Source organism: Microtus pennsylvanicus, chromosome 6, assembly GCF_037038515.1.
Source record: "Microtus pennsylvanicus isolate mMicPen1 chromosome 6, mMicPen1.hap1, whole genome shotgun sequence".
In the NCBI taxonomy this organism is placed as follows: Eukaryota; Metazoa; Chordata; class Mammalia; order Rodentia; family Cricetidae; genus Microtus; species Microtus pennsylvanicus.
In genome coordinates, this window is record NC_134584.1 from 87,672,531 (window position 1) to 87,693,637 (window position 21,107).

Below are 21,107 nucleotides of genomic sequence, written 5' to 3' on the forward strand. Positions count from 1 at the left end.
GCTGGCGCAATGGTGGCACCACTATCTGATTGGATTTAAGGCCCACTCCATGAGATGGAACCCATGCCTGACACTGCCCATCTGGCCAAGAACCTGAGACTAGACAGACCATGGACCTAGGGGAAAACCAAATACTATTGTTCTGCTAAATTAACATAGCAATAAAATTACTACTAACCATATTCTGCTATATTCATAGATCAGTGTCTCACTCAGCCATCATCAGAGAAGCTTCCTCTTGTAGTAGATGGGGACAAATACAAAGACCCACAACTGGACAATGTACAGACAGACAGACAGACAGACTTTGGAACACCAAGTCCTATATGGGATGTCTCCATCAAACCCCTCCCCTCAAGGGTCTGGGAGTTATGAAGAAAAGGAGGCAGAAAGATCACGAGAGCCAATGGGGATCGAGTACATCAAGGAAACAAGGCCTTCTAGATACAACAGGACTAATGCACATATGAACCCACAGAAATTGTGGCAGCATGCACAGGTCCAAGATGGAGAGGGGCTCCATGCTAAGAGAGAAGGAGACTTGAGCTCCCATTCCTAACCAAGAAGCTATCTCCAAATACAACTGCTTGCAAAGGAAAAAGTCATTTTCTCTAATGGTGTCTCACTGGGTATACAAACTACATTTAAAGGCAGGCCCTATGGCCAGCAGCAAATAGCCAACACAAAATGAAGTCAATGGTATCTTTGGAGTTCTGTTGTTGTTTCATAATGCTTTGTCTGGGCCCTTTTTTTTTTAACCCTACTAGCCTTTTGCTTATTGTAGTATGAGGGAGGGAGCGGCGGGCTGCGTCCTGCCACCTGGTAGCTTAACACCTGAAATAACCACACAGAAATTGTATTAATTTAGATACTGCCTGGCCCATTATATCCATCCCCTTATTGGCTAACTCTCACATATTAGTTTAACCCATTTCTAATAATCTGTATCACCACTTGACTGTGGCTCACCGGCATGAGTCTAACCAGTCAGTCTCAGAGAGGAGAGCCATGGCGTCTGCCACACTGCCTTCCTCCTCCCAGCATCCAGTCCTGTCTTCCCCACCTAAGTTCTGCCTAAGAAAGGCCAAGGTAGTTTCTTTATTTGACCAGTGAAAGCAACACATAGAAGAACCTCCTACACCAGCTTATACAATATGGTTTCTGAAATTTGTTTTCATGGCCTTAAACTATCTCTCTCTCTCTCTCTCTCTCTCTCTCTCTCTCTCTCTCTCTCTCTCTTCTCTCTCCCCCCCCCCCCGTGTGTGTATGTGTTTGAGCGTGTTTCCTGTGCTCTTTGTTATTTCTATTCTATTCTCTATGTTTGTTTTATTTGCTTGTTTTTTCTAAAGAGAGAAAGAAGGTGTGGAGTTGGATGGGTGGGAAGTAGGGAGGATCTAGGAGATAAGGGAAGGAAACTATGATCAGAATATATTCTTTGAAAAAAATCTATTTTCAATTTATAAAAAAGTTTCCTGGTGATCTGACATTCAGCATAGAAAAAAATTGGATCATGTCTCCTTAGTAGACTTTGTTTGGTTTGAGGATTTTGTTTGTTTTTTGTCACTATTGTTTTGAAACAGAAACTCTCTACATAGCTCAGGATGTCCTGGAAGTCTCTCTGTAGACCAGGCTGGCTTTGAACTCACAGAGATCTGCCTGCCTCTGCCTCCTGAGTGCTGAGGCTAAAGGCATTTGCCACCATGCCCGACTTTTTTACTACACTTCGTATCTCTACTACACTATAGAATCATCCTGCCTTCCCAGTGACAAATACCCTCTTATCCACAGTGTGTCATCACTTCCTGATGGCACTCATGTTTGTGAGAAATTATTTTCAAGAATGAAGCTCAACAAGAGTAAAATTAAAACCAAAATACAGGATAGGTAGCACAGCTACAAATATTGATGTGTTCACCTCGCAAATACGATGTCAATATCCCACTGGTCTTGTTATTCTTTTTTTCACATTTATAACAAAATTAAAAATTGATAAAGTTGTATTACTTCGGTGTAGTCACTTACTAATGGTATCACACTTGGAACCTGCTCCACAATTAAAACACTCTCTAAAATTTAGAGTCTAAATAGAGCACCATATAATTAGGACTATTATGTGAGAAATCTTTTGCTTATCTGTGGAGGCAGATATCCTAAAATTTTACATTGAATTTTTCATATTAGGTTTAATTGGTGTTTGTGTGCTTAATATGTAGTTCAAAATAATCCTTCATTCAATATGATCCATGAGATGCCAAAAAGTGGAGTACCACTACCTAGATCTCGATGTCAGTTATGCTCTGCCTCCTTTGTTGCTATGACTGTGGGCCAAGTCATCTTCTTAACTCCTCTGCTTCAAGGCATCAATGACTGTCGGGGTCGAGCCCCAATGGGCTCATACATTCCAGGGTAGGGGCATGTGGGTTAGAAATGTTAGGTAGAAAAAACAGACACAAAAGAAAAGGACAGAGACACAGAATAGTTGGGAGGGCAACCCAGTGAATACTAAATTCATTTCCATTTATTTTCCATATGCTTTATATACCCCAATCCAAAAGAGGGGAAAAAGGCTAAGACTACTTTACCATGATACAATGAATAAACAGAGTAATTACCTCTTCAAAACCCAAAACATCAAGTAACTATATCCTGAGGTAAGTATTCTGCTGTTTAGGCAGGACAGACAGCAAACACACCTTAGGCCAAGCATCCCATAGGTAGTCACATTCTGGGTCAAACCTCCTGCCCTAACCTTGAAGGAGCAATAATAAGCCTGAATTCTCTGACCTTTAGTCAAAGTGGAATGGATCCACATCCAACTGCTCTGACATATTCCACTTTTTAAATTTATTTAATAAAGCCTGTGCTTCTGCCACAAAACAGATGGCTGTGCCTGGCTTAGGTTGTTTCCTTTCACCTTTCAGACTTACCCAACATCAGTACATACATTCCATCATTCATGTCCTGTCCTAAATTGCCTGGAAGGAACAAGATCTTACCAGTCATTGATTATCAGCCTCTGTTTTGCAGGGTTAAGGGAGAGCTCATAGCTAGATGTCATGTTCCTCTGAGCCAACATTTCATCGAGAGAGTTTGCAAATAATTAGATAGACAAGTAGATAATGCTTTGTGATATACATGCTCCTATGGCCACAAAACCTCCTAATAAAGGAGTAAATATGGCCTATTTAAATTGGTCTACAATGTCTTTAGCAGTTTGAGTTGCATCAAAATCCAAATTTGTCTTATTAAATGTACCAAATCTAAGGACTTATTGGCATCATGTCAAGTTTTTCTCAAATAAGATCTAACCTTTTTCTAACCAGTAACATCTTCATAGTAAACCAAAGTAGTTGCAAACATTAACAGTTCAATACCATGATTCTACTATGAAAATTAACAATAAACACACAATTTGTCAAGTCACAATTCTCTTAACTTTGTTCTAAACAAAAAACAAGAAAACCTTTCTGTGATGGGTGAGCTATGAGTCTTTTCCCTCTTCTACAGTCCAATTGCACTGCTGCTTCTAAACTTTCAAAGGTAAGTTTGAACTGTCCCAGTCTCTGAGTAGCAGCAAAACCTTTTCTGCCACTTCTCCTCATATTCTGAAGAGCAGCTTCAGTCACACCTTATCTCCATAATGATGTTCAATTGCTTTAACAAGTCTTTTTCTCCAAGAGGGGAAATTTCTGAGGCACCTGTTTTCAAGGCTTTCCATTTCTACAGCAGAGGAACACTATACTGGAAAATGAATTCTGAGTCCCAAGATGTAGTGTAGAAAAACTGTCAAACATTCAGTCAGCATTCTTGGGCCTATTTACTCTTTAGAGTAAATAGGACTCACAAAGGTCTAGAAATCTGTGTGGCAGGTCTATCAGGAAAGCAGGAATCTTAACCATCACCACAATCTCCTTTCCTTCTCAGACTGTAGCATGATGGCAACAGAGGGTCAGGAACACAGATTCAGCAATCTCTCACTTCAACTCCTCTGGGAAGGTCTCAGCAGCTACTGTGTCATCAGGGTTGGTATTCTTCTGTTCCACGAACTGCACCGAGCTTTCAGGAAGCCATTGAACTTCATTCTCCTCTTGTGAAAAAACATAAATATGTCCTTGACCCCATATTAAAACAGGGTCAGGTCCTTTCCACAAATGCAAGGATCTTTCCATTTTTATTTAGTGAAGGTCACTCTGGTGCCATCATGCCAAAATCTGTGTGAAGCAGATTGCGTACAGGCATCCACATCCAAGAAATTTAGAATAAAAAGGGCATGGTTTAAGGTGTTATGTGATGACTGGGGGTATAATTTCCCCCTTTTTATCTTTTGAAGTTGTGTTTTCAAAGAGACATGGGCACACTCCACAATTCCTTGTCCTTGAGAGTTGTAAGGAATGTCTGTTTTATGCTCAATATTACACTGGGAACAAAAATTGCTGAAATGCTTTGCTTGTATATCTGAACCCATTACCCATCTTTATAATTTTAGGAATTCTCATATATGAAAAACACTTTAAGCAATGAGTTACTGCATGCTTAGTGGATTCTCCAGTCTGTGCAGTCTGGCCTTTAAGAAAACTGAATATGTACCAATTGTCACATGAACATATCTTAATATGCCAAATTCTGCAAAATGAGTAACATCCTTTTTCCGAAAATGATTAGGAAGCAGGCCTCAAGGTTTTACTCCCAGATGAGATACAGGTAAATATATCACATTCCTTAACAAAACAATCTGACAAGCAATTTCTCTTGTTAATCCAAATTGTTTTCTTAAGCTTTTACTATTGTGGTGATACATAGCATATGACTGCTGAGCAAGCTCAAGTTGAGATAAAATGGTAAATTGGGTAAATTTATCAGCTAAAGTACTACCTTCAGCCAATGGGCCAGGAAGATTTGGATGTACTCTAATATGACCCACAAAGCATGGCAATTTTCTTTGATGATTGACGTCTTGAATTTGTTGGAACACTAATTTAACTTTACTATTACTAGGTCCAATGCAGGGGACAGTTTCTATGGCCAGAAGAGCTTTAAAGATGTAATGACTGTCAGTATATAAATCAAATGCCTTATTTGCAGAAAGCTGGATTACTACAGCAACGGCTCACGGCTCAGTCATTTGAGCTGAGGACAGATCTGTTTGCACTACATATCCTTTACCAACAACAACGTACGCTGCTCTTTCATTGGAAGAAACATCTGTAAAATTTACCTTAGCATCCTTTAAGGGATCTTTCATTACAATTTAAGGAAAAATAAAGAAATGTACTTGTGCAAATTGCAGCAATCGATCAGCAGAAAAAGATTACCAATTCGGTCTACAAATTGAGCAAACCCAATTGCTCAAGAATCACTACTTTCAAATAACCTTAGTGCTGGTATTAAAGGGTGTGCCACCACTATCTGACCAATATTGATTCTTAAAAGAGGAGTTAAAACATCCGAGGGTTCTTCTCAGATATCCTGAGAGCAGAGTGGAGCAGTACGAGATTGATGCTAAGTCAGTCGTAATTCTAGGAATCCTTGACACTGGAAACCTTTGCACTGGGAGAAAAAAAAATGACAGGTCTTTCCTTGCAAAAGAATCTACTGAGTTTTTTTTCAATGATATTCTTTATTCTTTGAACACTCCATATAGTAGTACAATGCATAGTGATTGTATCCATCTACCTGCCTCCAGTTCTCCCTAATATCCTCCCACCCCACCTCCTTCCTAGCTTCATATCCCCTTTTCATTTTTTTTTTTTTTTTGCTATTAGGAAACTCCCAAGTCTAACAGTACTGCTCATATGCACATGAGAATGTAGTATCCGCAGGGGCATGAACAGCTACTACTAGAGGCTGGAGGAGAATGATTCTCCCTACCCCATCAGCTATCGATTGTCAACAGCTCCACCAATAGGGGTGAACCTCAAGAGTTCCCTCCCATCTGTTTTTGACTGACTTGATCTTGTAGCTACAGATGCTGTGAGTTGGATGCCTGCGAAAGTTGTATCATGTCTAGGAGACAGCACTTCAGAGCACTCACTCATCCTTCTCCCCAACTCTTAGATTCTTTCTGTCCTCTCTTCTCTGACTTTCCCCGAGTCTTGGATGGTGGGAGGGTAATAAGATGACTCACCCAGAGCTGAGCCTACTTGCTCTGCTCTTTGTCCAGTTCCCAGTCTGGGCACTCACTACCACCACTGCAGGAAGGAGCTTCTCTGACCAGGTGCAAGCAGCTCAAATCTACCGATTCCTTTTTAAAAATATATTTTATTAATTCTTTGAGGATTTCACACAATATGTTCTGATCATATTCATTCCCCACTCTTGCCCCTAACCCTTTCCAGATCCATACTTCCCTCATTACTGAGTTCTGTAATCATGACAAGTCTGTAATTCAAACTTGACTAAAGCCAAGTAGGACTTCCCTGCCCATCCTGAGCACGCCTTCTCTTATTACCAACAGAAAGGGTACTAGGCAGGAGGCAGTGTATCAGACCTGGTGATCTTACAAGGCAGAGAAACATTCCTAGAGCTTAAAAAACCAAACCAAACACTTTTTATCCACAGGAAGGCAACAGCAACCTTTCTTCCTCCCTAGCTTTCTTCCTTTTTCTTTTCTTCTTTTTTCTTCTTTCCTTTCTCTCTCTTTCTTCCACCATTTTTTGCAAACCAAGAGGAATCAATAATAGCAAAAGGCCAGGCTACATAAAATCTTGGGTAATTTCTTCATATGACCACCTCACATTGTCTCAAGCATTCCTGGGCCCAGTGGAGCAGCAGAGTTGAAGATTAGGGACACGTTGGAAATTTCCTTAACCTGTTGACTGCAGTCACCACATGGAAATGTTTCTTGAAGTAAAGTGGGGGAAGGGGATAAAAGAGAAACAAAGGAATATATTTAGATACACTTAAGAGGAAATGATGAAAAATATAAGCCTAGGCATGTGGGCTTATTAAAAACTAGTACCCTATGTGTGAACAAGGGGTCTCTGACTCTCGTGCCTTCTCTTGAGCTCTTTTCCTTCTGTTTTCTTTGTCCAATTCCAATGTGTTAGTTTTTGTTTTGTCTTATTATATCTTATTTTATTATTATCCCTTAGAAGCCTGTTTGTTTTCTAATGAAAGACAGAAAAGAAATGGCTCCAGATGGGAGGGGAGGTGAGGAGGGACTGGGAGAAGTAGAGGGAGAGGAAACCGTAATCAGGATATATTACGTGAGGGGAAAAAAAACTATTTTCAATAAAATGAAAAATAAATAAAACCAGTGCTCCAAAGGGGGACCAAGTTTCCAGAATAATCAACAGTCACATTCTGAGTCATGACTGAGAAGGAAAGTTATTCTGCCCTTTCAAGTGGAAAATAGATCCCTCTGGAACAAGTTTTCAAAGTATAACTTATAGTCACCAACAGGTCGTCAAATCCAACCTGTGCACTAGAAGCAAATGGCGCAGAAAAGAAAACAGGCTGACCTACACTGCTGGAGTAGGGTAAATGCTTCACAGGGCTGTGTGCATGTTTATGCTTAAGTCCCGGATCCAAGGAAAGGGGTTTTGCTTTCATTGTCTGTTTCTGAGTTGACGGAGATATAGGTGGGGGTTTCTTGTTTATTTGTTTGTTTGTTTGTTTGATGCTGAGGTTTGAACCAAGAGCCTCACACGTGCCGAGCCCAGCACAAAATCCTGATGTTGTTTCTCCCCATGGGAATCTAAGTCAACAGCAAAATTTTGGAAAGCTAGTTCCCTGGAAAACAATTGCTGTTGAGACAGGTTCTGTGTTGATGGGACCAAACAGATCCATGGTGAATAACGTGTAAAATATGGGTTTTCCATCTCGCATCTCTGAAATGTGGTAGGATCAAGCCTCTAGCTACACACAGCTAAGCCAGGATCCTGCCTACTGTCGCCACTGAGAATATGCACTGAGTTTCATCCTGGTACTTCAAGAATTCAGATAGCTAAGGGCTAACATCATTTTTATACCAGTGATTTCTGATCTGTGGCATGTTTGTTTGTTTGTTGTTTGTTTATTTGTAACCTGAACTTTAGCCCTGGCTGTCCTGGAACTTGATATGTAGAGTAGGTTGGCCTTGAACTCAGTGATCTGCCTGCCTCTTTCTCTGCCTCTCAGGTCATGGAGATTAAAGGCATCTACCATCATGCCCAGTCCTGTGCCATCTCGTAATCCAGCTAGCATCTGCGACATGAGAGAGTGTTCCCTTTATAACCATCGCATCAGGAATCCATGTATTAGTTAAAATTTGGCTGTAATTCTTTCAAAGGACAGAAGACAGATGTGGCATTGACTGAAGGGAAAAAAACCAAAATACCTTCCATTTGCTCTGGGCCATATATTTCTGCAGCAATAATTGGGATCTGAGACGAACATTGGATCCTGAGGCTTTGGCAGGCAAATGGTTTAACCAGTCGTGTTTCAGGCACTGTGTGGCGCTCATCCTGCAGCTGTGGAGTCAAACGCAGTAGAAAGTTTGAGTTGTACTAGCCTCTGAGAGTTGTCTAAAAGTCTGTTCCACTGGGTAGGAAGCCTGAGTCGATGGAACAGGTTCATCACTCAGGCAGATTCACACAAGCACCCAACCTTCCACTCCTCACAATAGCCAGGAAGTTGTCAGTGAAAGTTTCCTGACCTCCGGGGAATCTTGCATCCCAGTGACTCACAATCACCTCCCGTGAAGGGCTGGGGAAGCTAAGGCAGAGCAAAGGAAGACCCAGGAAGACCCGCTTGGATTGCTCTTAGGAGAAGGTGGTGCTTGAACAAAACCATTTCTCGAGGCAGAGTCTAGCACATCAGTTGGCTCATCTGAACCTACAAGTTTGGGGTTTCCACCTAGAAGGTTTTTACAGTACAAAGAGAGCAGTGAGCTTTCCTAAAGCCTGGGCTCTTGGGCCTTTCTCCTGGGGGTGTACTTTTGTTGTCATTGGTTATTTTCAATTATTTTATGTCTGAGTATCAAAAATTTTAAGTCAATTTGACACAAGCTAGGGTCATCTGAGAAGAGGGAACCTCAATTGAGAAAATGCTTCCATAAGATGTGGCTGAAGAGGAGAGGAGGTGGAAATTTTTCATTAAAAATAAATAAATAAATAAATAATTTTTAAAAAATTAAAAAAAAAGATGTGGCTGAAGAAAAGTCTATAGGACATTTTGTTGATTCATGATTGGTGGCAGGAGGACCCAGCCCACTGTAGATGGTGCCATTCCTAGGCGGGTGGTCCTGGGTTCCATAAGAAAGCAGGCTAAGAAAGCCATGCAGAGCAAGCCAGTAAGCTGCACCCCTCCGTGGTCTCTGCCTCAGCTCCAGCCTCCAGATTCCTAGCCTGTGTGAGTTCCTGTCCTCACTGCTTTGGATGGCAAACTATTATATGAAACTGTGAGTGCAATAGACCCTTTCCTCCCCAAATTTGCTTTTGGTCATGCGTTTCATCACTGCAATAGTCATCCTAAGACACTGCTGAAATCTAAAGAGGCCTTTGTGACCAAGAAACGAAGCACCCAGACCTGTATTCTGAAGGATGACACATTCATATCTTGTTGTAAATATTAGTTTAACTTTGTAAAGATGCGTTGCATTTGTCTACCTTGCCTGCCTAAGGTACCTGATTGGTCTAACAAAAAGCTAAATAGCCAATAGCTAGGCTGGAGGTATGGGTGGGACTTCCAGGCAGAGAAAGTAAGTAAGAGGAAGAATCTAGGTTCCAGAGAGACGGAGGGAGACAGAGAAAATAAAAAACAAGAGACAGCAGGGAGATGCCAGGGAGCAGCCAGACACAAGGGAAGCAGGAAAGTAGAACATACAGAGTGAAAGAAAGGTGAAAAGCCCTGAGGCAAAACATAGATGAAGAGACACAGGTTAAATTAAGTTAAAGAGCTAGGGAGACAAGCCTAAGCTAAGGTCGAGCATTCATGATTAATACTAAGTCTCCGTTTTATTATTTGGGAGCTGGCAGGTGGGATAAGGAAAGAGCTCGGATATAATATCTCAATGTTAACTTATTGTAAGTGATAACTTGAGGATAGGAATAGGACTAACTTGTAATGTAGCTCTTTCTGAGATTCTGTCTTGTCTAGTTGTTTTTTATAGTAATTCCTTTTGTCTTGCTGCTGCCCCTTTTAATGTTCCACACAATTAACAGACTAAGAAATCCCCCAGGATGAAAGGATTCAGCATTCCAACTCAGCACACAGATCAGGGTCCATTATAATGATCACGGAGTGACCAGAAATTAAAAATACCTCTTCTCTTTGACCAGCAACCGGGAAACAAAGTCCCTGGCGTCCTCTGACAGCCCTTTGAAGGTATCAGCATCAAAATCCCAGCTACAGTTCACAATGAAATTCATGGTCTCTGCATCTGTTTCCCCTAGAAATGGGGACAAACCACTGAGTCTATAGAGGAGAGAAAGGACCATGAGTGGAGTCACACGCTCAGTGAGTCGCACGCTCAGTGAGTCGCACGCTCAGTGAGTCGCACGCTCAGTGAGTCGCACGCTCAGTGTGTCGCACGCTCAGTGAGTCACACGTTCAGTGTGTCGCACGCTCAGTGAGTCACACGCTCAGTGTGTCGCACGCTCAGTGAGTCGCACGCTCAGTGAGTCGCACGCTCAGTGAGTCGCACGCTCAGTGAGTCACACGCTCAGTGTGTCACACGCTCAGTATGTCATGAGCTCTATTTCCATTGCTTCTCCACTGCCTGTGGTTCCACGTGTTCACTGAAGGAGGCAGATGGGAAGGACATTCTGAACAGCCTATCACGTACCACCCTTTCCGTATCTCTAGAGGATCTGGAGAGTGGAGTCTACCACAGTGTGTCCAGCTGTCAAGTGTATATCTGTTTATTTTTGTTGTCCTTTTTGTTTTTCGAGACAGTGTCTTTCTAGTTAACCCTTGCTATTCTGTAACTCACTGTGTAGACCAGGCTGTCCTTGAACTCACAGAGATCCTCCTGCCTTAGCCTCCTGAGTGCTGGGATTAAAGGTGTGTACCACCATGCCCAGTGTGTGTATTTATTTAAAAACAGCTTTCTATTTCTCTGGGACAGCCAGGGGCTAATAGATACTATTGTCCTTCAAACTAATGGAATATTGGCTTTTCTATGCTCAGGCTAAGGCAGAGAGACAAGATAACCTAACGTCCCCCTCCCTTCTTTTTCTCTTGCCTCCCCCATCATGGTCCAGTTAAGTCTGGACTCTTCCAGATGCCTCATAGCTACAATAAAACCCTTTCCCTCAGTCATACCTAGGAGCAGTCACGTCCTCATTTTCATTCTTTTAGTGCTGAAACCACAGGGTTGGCATTTATGAGCTCCCTTCCAGGGGACTCAGCCTCTCCAAACCAAGCTGCTGATCTGACTGTCCCAAGGTATGCAGGGATCACTTGCTTCTGCTGGCTTCTGACACCCACCACATTTGACTCCAAATTCTAGATTCTAACTCCTCATCGCTTCTTTCTTCCACCTGCTCCAGCCATCTGCCTTTCCTCACCTACTGGGTTAAGTATCCTCTCTCGGGCATCTGGAGCCTCCCGTGTCCTCTGGAGCACCCACCACATGGGCATCTTTCTACTAAGACGCCTCCGGCACCCTCTGGGGCCCCACCCTTTGAGCAGCCCTTACACACTTCCCTCTACCGGAACCCTCCCTTTTCCTAAGAGCCTCTCCTGCCCACCTCCAGCTGTTTTCTCTTCTACTCACATCTGTCTTGTACTCCTTGCCACCCTGGAGCTGCCTGCTTTGTCTACTGTGCCAGGAAGCTCCTCTCACCCTGCTGGGGCCCTATCACGTGTAAAGAGATGCTCCTGCTCTGTGTTTGGGACACGGTTTGTGTGGAGATGCCCCGGATTGACATTGTTGTCACCACAACACTTACCTCCTCTGCTCCCTTTGTTCTCGGCTCCTTTCGGAGCATCCTTGCCTCCCCTGAGGAGCTGCAGCCCTTGTGGCCTCTAGGAGTCCTCCTTCAGGCAGAGCTCCTATCTGCGGACCTTGGTCCTCACGGCTACCCTGCTCTCGGCTCTCAGCTCCCTCTTGGAGCTTACCCGAACCTCGCTTGGGTGGAGTTCATTTTTCAGCTCTTTCTCCTTTCAGTCTCGGGCTCAGATTTTGTTAAACCTCACTGTCCTACTGCAAAAGGCTTGGCCTCGGTTCAGCTCAATCAATGGCCAAAAATTGGCACACTCGGTTTTCAAATTCTCCCCAATCACAACAGCTTCTGCCACCATACAAAAGACCCCAGACCTCTTAGATCTAAACCTTCCCTGCTCTACAGTCCCCAAAGTCTCCACTCTCCGCTCTTTACAGTCTTTTATCTCTACAATTTCTCTGCACTCTGCTCTCAAGGAATCTTCTGAGATTATTGTGTAAACACTCTTTATCTCAGCATTTGAAAATTCACTGGATGTGGTTAAAGAATCTATCACAAAAGAAAACTAGCTTGAAACCTTAAACAAAGATTTAATATTAATTTGCTATATGTGATTCAACTGTTATAAAAAATAGATCTGCTTACAGTATGTGTAACTTGAATTCAACTCTTGTTTAGGAAAATGGATGTTTTAAATAGCAACCATGTGACTTGTCTCCATCTTGACTGATGACCTCATTAGGATGGAAGCAACCACATGGCTGACAGCCATATTTACTAAAGTTAAAGGGTACATACCATGTAACTTCACCACCATCTTGGTGAAGATGGCCATGTGGTATAAACCAACCAAAACAACAATCATAAAACTTCTTAGTCCTACTAGGCCCTCTGCGTATCATTGTATCTCCTTTTAGATGAAGGAGGCCATAGCAGGTCTCCGAAATATCTTGAATTAGGATGGAGTTTTGTTTGATGATAAATTCCTAAGGTTATAAAGGTCTACTCAGGTTAATAGTAACTGGCTTAGAACTGTATGCATAACTACATATGTCTTTGTTAACTGTGTTCACCAACAGGCTTCTAGAAATCTTAAATAAAGGATAACATGGTTGATAAATAAGGTTTATAAATTTCCAAGGTCTTCTTGGGTTGACAGTAACTGAATTGAAGATACATGTCTAGTCTCCTTGCCTTTGCTAACTTTGTTAAGCCTTAGCTATTTGGATAAACTGATCCATATAAGAAACTGTGATATTCTGCAATCATGTACTATAAAAAGATCAAGAAAATAAGGACCCCAATCCGTCTGTAGATTGCATTTAAAGTTCCCAGTCTCTCTATGAACTGTATTTATAGTCTAAAGTTTTATTTTGATACTAAAGAATCTTCAACTTAAAATTTTAAGGCTCAAAGTTAACAGGGATAAAACTAAAATCCTAATTTTACAAAAACTACTAACTTGTAAACTGTTAAAAATAATTAAGACTTGCAAGTTAATGGTCAGTCACCTTACTAAAAATGATCAGATTCTTTCATGTGCTTAGAATTAGCCTCATAGTAATGCTAAGTACAAATGTAATTCATTTAGTGAGCTTTATTTAGCCTCCTATGTATGTTCCCAAGGTTAAGCCAAAAGCAAGTAACTAAAAACAAGTAAAGTTCACTTATATCAAATATACTTAATAGATAATGGTCCTCAAACTCTTCAGAGATCTATAAATATAGCAGTTAAAGTGTTTAACATATCAAATTGGATCCTGGACAGCCCTCCCAACATCACACAGTACCTGTGGGTCCTCCCAGCTCTCCCAGCATCACTCAGTACCTGTGGCTCCTCCCAGCTCTCCCAGCATCACTCAGTACCTGTGGCTCCTCCCATCCCTCCCAGCATCACTCAGCACCTGTGGCTTCCATCATCCCTCCTGGCCTCACTCAGCACCTGTGGCTCCTCCCACCCCTCCCAGCATCACTCAGTACCTGTGGCTCCTCCCAGCTCTCCCAGCATCACTCAGCACCTGTGGCTCCTCCCATCCCTCCCAGCATCACTCAGTACCTGTGGCTCCTCCCAGCTCTCCCAGCATCACTCAGTACCTGTGGCTCCTCCCATCCCTCCCAGCATCACTCAGCACCTGTGGCTTCCATCATCCCTCCTGGCCTCACTCAGTACCTGTGGCTCCTCCCAGCCCTCCCAGCATCACTCAGTACCCATGGCTCCTCCCAGCTCTCCCAGCATCACTCAGTACCTGTGGCTCCTCCCATCCCTCCCAGCATCACTCAGTACCTGTGGCTCCTGACAGCACTTCTCACCTGCCCCCTACCCTAAAACTCTCCCTCCCAGGGACTGGGATTCCCTTTCCTCAGCCTCTCTTTTCTATATAAACTCATTCATTATGGATAAGCATTTGGCTCCTGGTTCCTCTCTTGGCTTCTTGGTCCCTGGCCCCCACCCCTTCTCTTCCTCTCTCATTCTTCATCCCATCCCCAGGACTCTGTTCAGTCTGGACTCTTCCAGGTGCCTCTGGATGTCCTCTCTCTCATAACTACACTGAAACCTTCTCAACCATACCTAGGAACACTCATGTCCCCATCTTAGTCAGTATCTAGAAGTAAGATCCATTTGTAGCACATCCTTAACTGACTGCCTCTCTTCAATCTCACCAGTCTGCTCCTCTATGAGTGGTCCTGAGAACACTCCCCAAATTGTGTTTTTCCATTTCCAAAAGTACCACCATAAGATGGATAGCCCCAGTCCCCCACCCAGAACAAGGCCCTGGGTACTCACAGCATGTAGGTGATAACTCCCACACTCCACATGTCTGTTGGGAAGGAGACAAACTCGTAGTTAACAACTTCTGGAGCCAGGAACTCTGGGGTCCCAAAGTTCACCTTTAGTTTCTCCCGAGGCTTGTACCTGAGGAAAAGGGAGAGAATGCGGTGCACCATGGGAGAGAACATGTGGATGCAGATGTGGATTCTACCTGTCAGGCATGTTGCATGGACCCGACACTCAAACTACACACGACGTTTCCCAGGGAATAACCACACCCTCAGACATGCCTTCCAGCCTTAAGTTAGCGGTAGAGCAGAGAGCTATGCTCCTTCCAGCCCCTTACAATCTGAAGATGAGAGAAGACTCATATATCTTACTTGGTGTAACCCACATGAATGAGCACAGACAAATGGGGCAGAGCATCTGGAGAGCGACTGCTTTCTTGGTTTACACGTCATAGTAAGAAAAAGAAACAAAGGTCATTCTAAGCAATCATTAGAGAAATACAAATTAATAATAAAACGTGGCCCCTGTATGCACCTATATAAATGTCTATGGTGCTAAAACATACACACATATGGAGAGGGAGAGAGATTCTAGCAAGTGTTAACTAGAATGCAGAGAATTCCCATCCTTTATGGAGCGTAGGTGAGGAATGTTAAATGGAGCAGACACTGGGGAAAACAGAAAAGTGAGCAGTGTGTGGTGTCTTAAACTGTGATTCTAACACCCAGGAGGCGAACACAGGAGGACCAAGATGAGTTTGAGACCAGGATAAGTTGCACAATGAGCTTAAGCAAACTTGGATGACTGGCTCTGTCCCAACAAAACAAAATCCTGAGAGATGACTAATCAGAAAATTAAAAATAGGATGATGTGATCTAGCAATGTTTTGAGCATGTATTCAAAAGTATTGAAAGTGGGGCTCCAGGGGACAGTTGTGCCCTTTCCTCTGTCCCCTTTCCACCCCCTGTGTCCTGAGATGTGATATTCTTTCCACTAGAAGTGGAAATACCTTGCTGCATTCCTCTGATGCTGGGGCTGGCCATCGGAATTGCTTTAGTCAGAGGAATTTGAGTAAAAATGACACTGAGTCAATAACCAAATGAGGCCATAACTGCCCCTGTGTTACAGACATGAGAAGAGAGTGAGAAATACAGTGCTTATCTGACCTCACCGAGGGGCTGGAGAGATGGCTCAGTGGTTAGGAGACGGGAATGTTTGCAGAACACCTAGATGCCCAGAACCCATACAGTGGCTCGCAACCATTTGTAACTCCAGTTCCGGGGGATCCAGTGCCTTCTTTTGGCCTCTGTAGACACTATACATGTGTGCATAGACATACATATAGGTAAAACACCCATATACATATGCATATACATATATATGTAATTAGATAAAATGTAACACTAACTAAACCGAGCCAGCTTAATGATCTCAAATAGTGGTGTGTAGGTAAATGTTCAAAATTCGTTGTCTAGATTTTTTAAAGATTGGATCTGCAGTAATTGCCAGTTTGGGTGATGTAAATACTGGTTTTCCAAGGGTAGTTTCAAGGGACCAAAACGAAGTCACTGTGTGGAAAGATTCAGTGGCCTGTCAGTAACATTCAAGCTTTTTAGCCTCACATTCAGGATTCTTCTTGAGGGCATTCATCCCCTACTGTGCTCTCCTTAGCTTGCTCTGCTCACACTCACATCTGTCCTCAGGCCATAACTAGTGCCATCCCTGCCTCCTCTCCATCCCTCCCAATTCCCCTCTCCATCCCTCCCAATTCCCCTCTCCATCCCTCCCAATTCCCCTCTGCAGCTCAGGAGAGCACCAAAGCTAATTACGTTCATCAATTTGTAAAAACTGGAAAATATCACAAATCAACCCTGCGTCCCCACTTCCCTCCTCTTCTGTGCTGGTCGTTGAATATTCGCCAGCATATCAATCCCTACCCACGGTAAGTCCAGCCCATGAGAGAAGCATCCCTCATCCCAGGAGCTTCTAGCGAAGCATCTAGCTTCTTTTTGCTCTTATTCAGTGCGACACTATGAGTGGCATATGCCAACCGGCATTCCAGTGTGTCCTGCTGGTTTTGTATGTGCTGTACAATAAGTACAATATTATGCCACAAGGATCCAGAAAAAGAGGGCTTTGAGCCATCAAAAACATTTTTCTATTATGGCTCTGCCAGCGGCCACAGGACAACCACAGATACGCAGTGCTTCTACGGCATCGCACTCCACTGAGTGGTGGACAATGATTATGGGAAAAGTCTAAAAAGGCCTGCTGGAGGCAAATGATGATAATGAGAAATAGGTTGAAAAGCATCGCTCTCTTGTAAAAGACACACACATATGTGCAAAATAACCCCAACTTTAGAAGACATTATTTAGGAATCTATGAAGCAGGTTTTCTACATTACAGATAGAAGGTGATTTGCGTAGAGGGGTTTATATTGTTCACTGAAGGTGGTGGGGTGACAATCTTCTGCTATAGAAACAGCATATGGGGCAATGAAATGGAGGAGTGACCCAAAAGACTGCCACTGTGGCTCAGGATGCCTCCTGGAAGCAGGGGCAGAAGCTAGAGGCTGACTGTAGGTGAGTAGCTCTGCCTCTGGTGGATGGTGGGGAAAGGGTGGGGGGAAATACTTAGCAGCTCGGGAACCACAAAGACAGCTCCCGTGGAAAAAAGCCATGAAGACGACAGAAAATCTGGCCACACACACACACACACACACACACACACACACACACGTCTTAGCACTCAGGAGGGTGAGGAAGGAAGATCACAAGTTTGAGGCCAGCCGAGGACGGCACAATAAGACCTTGTCTCAATAACAAACTGGTAAACAAAGCTATGAGTGGCACTGGCTATAATTCCAACACTAAAGAGGTGGAAGTCAGAAGATCAAGACGTAAAGGTCAAGGTCATCCTCACTGTAGAACAAGTTTGAGGCTTTAGAGATTGTTTCCTGTTGCATACAAGATGCAGGACTCTCGGCTACTTCTCCAGCACCGTGTCTGCCTGTGCCATGAGGATAATGGACTGAACTTCTGAAACTATAAGCAAGCCACCTGAATTAAATATTTTCCTTATAAGAGCGGCCATGGTCATAGTGTCTCTTCACAGCAATAGAAACCCTAAGTAAGAGGCAGAGACCTGGGCCAGAGCAGGCCTGAGATGGCAAGCTCCACAGAAGCAGGTGCAGGGAGCAACTGCTGAGCCAGTGGGCCAGAGCCAGAGACTGCTGTGGGTCCAGGCATGAATCTGGGACCTTCAAGGGAGTAGACCTGAACCAGGACCTCTTCAGGTCTGGGCATCAGTCTGGGACCTCTGAGGTAGTAAGCCTGAGCTAGGGCCTCTGCGGGTTGAGGAACACCTGAGTCTGGGACCTCCGAGGGAGTAGATTGGAGCCAGAGACCTTTGCAGAACCAACCCCAAGCCAAGGACCTCTGCAGGAGTGGGTCCAAACCAGGGACATTTACAAAAACAGGTCTGAGCCAGCAACCTAGGCCAGAGCAGGCCTGAGGCAGCAAACTTCACAAGAGCAGGACTGAGCCAGAAACCTGGGCTAGAGCAGACCTGAGACAGCAAACTCCACAGGAGCAGGTACAGGGAAGCAACTGCTAAGCCAGTGGGCCAGACCCAGAAACTGCTTGTGGGTCTGGGCATGAATCTGGGTCCTTCGAGGAACAAGACAAGGCTGTTCACTCCCTCCATATCTATTCAATATAGTTCTTGAGGTCCTAGCTAGAGCAATAAGACAACAAAAGGAGATCAAAGAGATACAAATTGGAAAAGAAGAAGTCAAACTCTCACTATTTGCTGATGATATGATAGTTTACATAAACAGCCAATTCTACCAAGGAACTTCTACAATTCATAGACACTTTCAGTAATGTAGCAGGATACAAGATTAACTCAAAAAATCAATAGCCCTCCTTTACACAGATGATAAATGGGCTGAGAAAGAAACCAGAGAAACACCACCCTTCACAATAGCCACAAATAGCATAAAATATCTTGGAGTAACTCTAACCAAACAAGTGGAAGACTTGTATGACAGAAACTTTAAATCTTTGAAGAAATAAATTGAAGAAGACACCAGAAAGTGGAAAGATCTCCCATGCTCTTGGGTAGGTAGAATTAGCATAGCAAAAATGACAATCTTACCAAAAGCAACCTACAGATTCAATGCAATGCCCATCAAAATCCCAGCAAAATTCTTCAAATACCTCGAAAGAATGGTACTCAACTTCATATGGAAAAGCAAAAAACCCAGGATAGCCAAAACAATACTGTACTATAAAAGAATTTCTGGAGGTATCACAATCGCTGACTTCAAATGCTACTACAGAGCTACAGTACTAAAAACAACCTTGTATTGACATAAAAACACACAGGAGGACCATTGGAACCAAATCAAAGACTTGGATATTAATCCACACACTTTAAAATACCTGATTTTTGATAAAGAAGCAAAAAATATCAAATGTAAAAAAGAAAGCATATTTAACAAATGGTGCTGGCATAACTAGATATCAACATATCTATCTATAGAAGAATGAAAATAGATCCATATCTATCACCATGCATAAAACTCAAGTTTAAATGGATCAAAGACCTCAACATAAAGCCAGCCACACTGAGCCTCATAAAAGAAAAAGTGGGAAGAACACTTGAACACACTGGCACATTAGACCACTTCCCAAATAAAACCCCAGTAGCACAGACACTGAGAGAAACAGTTAATAAATGGGACCTCCTGAAACTGAAAATCTTCTGTAAAAGAAAGGACACAGTCAACAAGACAAAAAAAAACAGCCTACAGAATGGGAAAAGATCTTCACTAACCCCGTATCAGACAGAGGTCTGATCATCAAAATATACAAAAAGCTCAAGAAATTGGACACCAAAAGATCACACAATCCAATAAAAAATGGAGTACAGACCTAAATAGAGAACTCTCAACAGAGGAATCTAAAACGGCTGAAGGACACTTAAGGAAATGTTCAACATCCTTAGTCATCAGAGAAATGCAAATCAAAACAACTCTGAAATTTCATCTTATACCTGTAAAAATGGCCAAGATCAAAAACACTGATGACAACTTATGCTAGAGAGGATATGGGGTAAAGGGTAAATTCTTACATTGCTGGTAAGAGTGAAAGCTGGTACAGCCCATTTGGGATATCAGTGTGGCGATTTCTCAGAAAATTAGGAAACAACCTTCCTTAAGACCCAGTAATACCACTTTTGGGTATATATTGAAAGGATGCTCAATTGTGACACAAAGACATGTGTTCAACTATGTTCATAGCTGCATTATTTGTCATAGCCAGAACCTGGAAACAACCTAAATGTCCCTCAACTGAAGAATGTATAAGGAAAATGTGGTACAATGGAGTACTACACAGCAGAAAAAAATAACAATATCTTGAAATTTGCAGGCAAATGGATGGAGCTAGAAAACATCATTTTGAGTGAGGTAACCCAGATCCAGAAAGACAATTATCATATGTACTCACTCGTAAGTGGGTTTTGAACACAAAGCAAAGAAAACCAGCCTACAATTCACGATCCCAGAGAACCTAGACAACAATAAGGACTCTAAGAGAGACATACATGGATCTAATCTACATGGGAAATAGAAAAAGACAAGATCTTTTTCTATTGAAATTGGAAGTAAATTGGGAGCATGGGGATCTTGGCAGAGGGTTGAAGAGGAGGGGAGAGGCAGGGAGGGGAGCAGAGAAAAATGTAAAGTTCATTAAAAATCAATAAATAACATATATTTTTTTAAAAAAAAAGTTTCACACACAAAAAAAGAAACCCTAAGCAAGACAGCTACTATATTCGGAACTACGCAGAAAGTATGTGATTCCCAAAGAAGACTCATTCTTGGAGGAAATAAATTGGACAGAAGCTTGGAGGATGGGCATACAACTTTAGTTAGCATCCCAGTTGAGACAGGAGGTTTGGTGGGAAGTCTTCCTAAACACCACGGGTCTGCTGCAGCCTCTTCTGGGACCCCATGCTGCCGGCTGTGCCAGTCATGGGCATGGAACTGTCAAGACTGAGAAGTAAAACTGTGTCCACATTAGGCTCTATGAACTTTAAGGGTCTTTAAGATATTTTAAAAATTATGTACAAGGAGGGCTAGAGAAATGACTAGGTGGTTAATAGCACTGACTGCCCCTTCAGAGGTCCTAGGTTTAGTTCCCAGCACACATATGGAGATTCACAACTATATGTATCTCCAGTTCCAAGGGATCTGACATCTTCTGACCTCTGTGGGCATTCCACACATGCTGTGCAGATACACATGCAGGCAAAACACCCTTACACATAAAATAAGAATAAATCAATATTTTTTTTCAATTATTCATAAGAGCCAGTGAGATACTGTGGGTAAATGTGCTCGCTGCCAAGCCTGATGCCCTGAGCTCAGCTCCTAGGACCCATTTGTAGGG

The 21,107-nt window shown here is 42.9% G+C and overlaps 1 protein-coding gene across 4 annotated transcripts in view; it reads right to left on the reverse strand.

Moving 5' to 3' along the window:
- Window positions 1-5,526: 5,526 nt before the first annotated feature.
- The window catches only part of Mylk3 (myosin light chain kinase 3), a 55,542-nt gene continuing 39,961 nt past the window's right edge, over window positions 5,527-21,107 (reverse strand). The window contains exons 10-13 of one of the 4 annotated variants that reach the window (XM_075976767.1): window positions 14,653-14,781; window positions 10,243-10,395; window positions 8,318-8,450; window positions 5,544-6,840 (exon numbers count right to left, since the gene is read on the reverse strand). In XM_075976767.1, coding sequence (XP_075832882.1) covers window positions 6,781-6,840; window positions 8,318-8,450; window positions 10,243-10,395; window positions 14,653-14,781 — 475 coding nt within the window. In that variant the 3' untranslated portion in view covers window positions 5,544-6,780. Of the gene's footprint in view, window positions 6,841-8,317; window positions 8,451-10,242; window positions 10,396-14,652; window positions 14,782-21,107 lie in introns of all 4 variants that reach the window. The other 3 variants (XM_075976769.1, XM_075976770.1, XM_075976768.1) reach the window with 3 other exon arrangements.